Source organism: Gavialis gangeticus, unplaced genomic scaffold, assembly GCF_001723915.1.
Source record: "Gavialis gangeticus isolate Ggan-Ray unplaced genomic scaffold, GavGan_comp1, whole genome shotgun sequence".
Lineage (NCBI taxonomy): Eukaryota > Metazoa > Chordata > Crocodylia > Gavialidae > Gavialis > Gavialis gangeticus.
The window spans coordinates 5,266,301-5,271,437 of NW_017729009.1; the positions used below are offsets into that span (position 1 = coordinate 5,266,301).

Sequence of the window (5,137 nt, forward strand, 5' to 3'; positions counted from 1 at the left end):
CTTCACTGTAAGGGTGGCCAGAGCCTGGAATAGGCTGCCCAGAGAGGTGGTGCTCCCACCTTCCCTGGAAATGTTCAAGAGGAGACTGGATAGGCACCTGGCTGGGGTCTTATGACCCCTCCCACCCCCAGTGTCATTCCTGCCCATGGCGGGGGGTTGGACCAGATGATCTGTCTAGGTCCCTCCCGACTCATTGATTCTATGATTCTATGAATGCTAATGAGTTTCAGCACCATACACAAAGCCTGCACAGGCTGATGCTAAAATACACTGACAAGTAGTTATTAGAAATGTCGTGTTTTATGCAGAAAAAGGCATTCATTAATCCCCCACTGCCTGAGCAGTGAAAGCTGCTTAATCTCTTTCTGCAGAGGCCTCCCTGCTGCGTAACTCATGGGCAAAGACTTATTTAGCTCCTTGTCTTGCAGTGCTGTATTTCCAAACCCTTCTCTGAGCTGAACTCCTTGTTTCCCATCTACTGCAGGAGAAGATGGGAACATTCCCTCTACTCCAGCTATATATCCTTGGGCTGCCTTCACTGGCCATTCCTCCTAAGAAGTTTGCTCTGATTTGATACACCATATAGAATTCTTTGGGTGGACTTAGGGTCGAAACAGGAAGAGGTCCATATGCTCATTCCCACCATTGATGTTCTCAGGAATTATTCTGCAACATCAGGACAGTGCTCAAAAGCCAAATTCTTACATGTGAGTGATGGGAGGTGGTTGGAGCAGCAGATATGACTGATGCATAGCAAATCACGCCGCTGAGATTTCACCACAGCAGCAAGAGTGTAACTGCTTCTCTACCTCTGCGAGTCCTTCTGGTTTCTAGAGTAGTTCCTTATGAGATGTCACCACTCAGTGAACAAAATGAAAATGAGGAGGGAAGGACTTGTGGAAACATGTAACCGGTGTGTCTGAGATCAGAGGAGAGCATTTAGTTGGAGCATTAATCCCCTGTGTGCTACATTGCATAGTGCCCAAAAGGTATCTTTCTGAGCATTAAAATTTATTTAAGTTGATTCCTGGGCTTGAGAGTGCTGTTATAGGATGGGTTTTTTTCTAAAACAAATACTGAATGACATATGCCACAAGCAGCCACTTGTTGGAGCAAGAGAAAGGAAGCACCATAAAGCGGTGGGTCGGGGAAATGTATACAAAAACCGTGGTGCTACTGAAAAGTGTTTGATTAAGACAAGGAGCTGACTGTCCAGGCAGGTGTGCTTGTATGAGCCATGGCAATTGCCTAACCCATGCTGGAGTGAGTAACAGGACCAGCAACTCAGTGGTCATGAATTAGGGTATCTACGGGTGAAGAGAAGGGAATGCCTCATATTTGAATGAGGATGTGAAAGTTGCAGAGCTACAAAGCCATAGCTCTGTACAGGGCCAGCTCTTCAACATTTCCTGGCTCCCACAGTAGCAAATACTCATAAAGGGACCTAATGCCTACCTTGATACTCGAGTTTCCTCTTCTCCAGCTCAGCCTCAATCTGATCTAGCACCATTCCCAGCTCGCCAAGGATTTTCTTCAAGTAGTTCACATTGTCGTGTTCCAAGATCTTGGCCTAAATGAAAGCCAAAGATCTACAGTGAATGAGTGACACTGAACCATCATGGAGCACATGCTCTTTCCTGACCAATGCTTGTAGCACTAGAACATGAGAGTCCAAGGAAATGTGGACCATTACAGCACCTTCCAAATCCCTTCATTTTCTGCCTGTTTGACAGCTTCCAACGGAGTCTGTTAATCTCTCTTGAGATAATATTTATCTGTGTAAACAGTGGCTCTTGGCAGAGACCTGCTCAACTAAGGAAAGGGGCCTTCTATTTTAACTTAAATATAGTTCCTATTAGCTTATCTAAAGTCAGATCCTAATCAAGGTGGTTTCCACTGAAGACCAATGCAGCCCAGCTTGAAAGAGCTCAGGAAAGGGCAGGCAATTCCCATGTGAGACTTGTTCATCTTAGATCTTACCACTTTGGCCTGGAGGAAGCAATATCCAGATAAGAGCAGCTCAGCAGATACCCTACTGATTCAGCCAGAGAGGTCTGCTGTGGGATCCCCTAACTGATCTGCTTTCTGCAGATTACATGGCTCCTAGGTAGAATCCCAGCTGCAATAACATGCAGGATTCCCCCACAGTGAGTCCAATCCCATTGATACAGACACAGGTATAATTTTCAAGGAAATAGCTCTCCAAACCCAAATGTTCTCCCAGGTTCTCAGTAAATATCCCAGTCCTAGCAATGGGTACCTGTGACTAGTCCATTCTCCCTCCTCTTCATCGAAATAAAATGCTGCTATGAAGGCCTTACCATGAGTTTCTTCTGTTTGGAAAGATATGGCTCTGATAGCTGTGGTTCATCATCATGGTCCAACTTCATCAGCTCTGTGCTGGCATTAGCTAAATGTCCTGATGAGAGAAAGAAAGAGAGGCTGAGGAAGCTTTTGCATGCCCTCTCATAGTAGGTGGAAGGCTGCATTCAACCAAGATGATGATGAACAGGCACTGTGTGAAAAAAGCCTGGCTATGAAAATATTATCTTCACCTCAGTCGCTGTGAGCCCTGGTGTTAACAGAGATGACTGGAGTTTTAACACTAAGAGTTGTACTACCTCAACACCAGAGCTGGATTTAGCTCAGCCTATAACTCACTTTTGAAGCTGTTTCTTGGTAATAAGGTTGGTTTAATAATCTTGGTTTAAGGTATTCAATCACCTTGCAGTGCAGGTTGTCTGTATATAAGGTGCTCCATGGACAGACAAGAACTTACAAAGCACTCTGGAAAGCACTTTAATAATTTTTTATGTTCCATTACTATTATTATTATTGCTCATTAATTGTATTACAGTAGCATGTAGGACTCCACTGAACTAGGTGCTACACAAACCCAAAACAAAAAGTCAGTTCTTCCTTGCTTCAGAAAGCCTTCAATCTAAACACAAGCCAAGAGACAACAGATGAATACAGACACAGAGGACAAAGAAACAGAGATGTTGCTGATCAGTGTAATAGGCAGTAGTCTCCACAAAGCATTAGCCGATCCATATGGACCTGATGGTTACTTCCCAGTTTGGAAGTTGATGGTTTTTGCAGGCTAGACTACACTGAACAAAACTGTTCTCAGTTATACAGATGGTTTCAATACCACTACTATAGATGTACAGCAGTGTGATAGAGAGCCAAATCTGGCCTATTAATCATAACAGTGAATTCATCAGAACAATTGGTTCATCAGAGAGCAGGCTGGTTCAAACTAGAGGTGAGGACACTTTCCACAGAAAGGCAAGGCAAGAAGGAGAGGCAGATCTATTGTACCATGAAGGGGCCTGCTACCTCCATCAACAGGAAGTAACAGGTGCATCCCTGTATGCCCCCCTGGCTTGAACCTGCCCTCCTTTGGCATCTATAGCTCCCAGTGAAACTAGTAGGGTTAGGGGATGTGGCAGGAACATAGGGGTTTTGTACAACAACAACTGCACTGTGTAGATGGCCAAGTGCCCCACCCCCTACACTGACTCGGAGAGTTAGAGATGCAGAGTACTTTCAAGAGATTGAAGGAGTTAATAACCCTTCAGGCTAACCCATGAATAAAATGATTCATACCGATTCCTCCTCCTTACCACCCTGCACCTCCCATAAATAATCATTGGTAATTATCACAACATCAGTAGCTCAGCAAGATGCAGGGCTAGTCTATAAATCGGCCTCTCACTTGCGCTTCATTCCCTGCACAGCCAGAGTGATTAACACCATTGGTGGCAAAACCACCCCATTGTTTGTCTGTTCTAAAGTGTGACCTTTACCCAACACAGCGCTGCAGGGGGAGGAGCGGGCTGCAGACGAGAGAGAGTTTTCTTAGACATCCTCCTTACCCTGCTGGGAGGGAAATGTTGGACCTTGCTGGGTATGCAGGCCCCAGGGCAGACTTGGGGACAGTCAGCAGCCCAATGCCAAGGAATGGACCAGTGAAGGGTGTTGTGATCAGTTCTGAGGGGTTGGCTTTGACCTCAAGGCACTGATAGTTGTGTATGGGGAGGCTAAGTCTTTAAAAGCAGTGGGTGCTGCAAATCAGGATCAAGGTGATGGGTAAAGCTCTCCATCCTCCTTTTCTCAAGGCAAGAATGGAGCAGTCAGCACATTTCCCCTTTACTTTGCTAAAGGCAGGTTCTGGGGTTACACTTGCAACTTATTCTCAACCATTCATGATCCAGGGAAAGAGAAGTCATAATTTACCACCTAAAGAGTTACAGTCGACTGCCAGTGTCTTTCCCATGCCACCTCCCCAGTACTGAGTGTAGCAATACTTGAACCTCTAGAAGTCCAGGACTGGAGTTTGGCTGCACCCTGGCCTTGCTGCGGTGCCTTACTTTCTACCTCTCTGAGCAGTGCCCGGGCCAAGGCTGGATACAGGCATGGGCGAACTGGGTGGCCACCTGGGGCCCAGACAGAAAGAGGGCCTGAAAATGGTACTTTTAAAATTATTATCATCATTATCTCTGGTGAAGGGGGCCTGATACTAAAAGTTCACCTGGGGCCACCAGAAGTCTAGATAGATTGCTGGCCTGGGCCTGCCCGACAGATAAGGTGGTACTTTATTTTCTTCTTGCAGAAAGTATAAAACACTGTAAGGACATAGCACATGGAATGGGGAAAGAAAATAGCCCCTATCCCTGCCAGGCCAAACCTTGCATGAAGGCTGGGCTTGTGGGGACACAGACAGGCTCTGCCTGACCTATACTTGAACACTTCACCTTCTCTGCACCATTAAGCCTTGATGCAGATGTTATCACATGTTGGCCTTTGTTCTAAGGAGTCCCTCTGGAACCGGCATGAGCCCTGCCTGGGATGCCCTGTTATGAATGCTACCAGGATGTTACAGGTCCCTACAGCAACAGCTGACCATCATGCTGTCCTGCTTGCACAACCCACATAACTCAGCACCAAATCAAGGGGTTCATCTTTTCTTAGATACTGCTCCTCTGTCACAGTGTGAACTGGGAAGACCCACTGCAAGGGACCCTGCAACAATCACTGCAGCTGCCCCTAACACAGGGCAGGGCAGGATTCTGGTTTGAGGCTGAGAGGTGTCCAAAAGAAAGCTACATTTCCCTTTTTGGTGGGTGCAGGT

General features: G+C 46.3%; 1 protein-coding gene across 2 annotated transcripts in view; it reads right to left on the reverse strand.

Moving 5' to 3' along the window:
- Window positions 1-5,137, reverse strand: part of GDAP1L1 (ganglioside induced differentiation associated protein 1 like 1) — a 63,259-nt gene that overhangs the window by 19,690 nt on the left and 38,432 nt on the right. For both annotated transcript variants that reach the window (XM_019509839.1, XM_019509840.1), the window contains exons 4-5: window positions 2,322-2,419; window positions 1,456-1,570 (exon numbers count right to left, since the gene is read on the reverse strand). In XM_019509839.1, coding sequence (XP_019365384.1) covers window positions 1,456-1,570; window positions 2,322-2,419 — 213 coding nt within the window. The remainder of the gene's footprint in view (window positions 1-1,455; window positions 1,571-2,321; window positions 2,420-5,137) is intronic.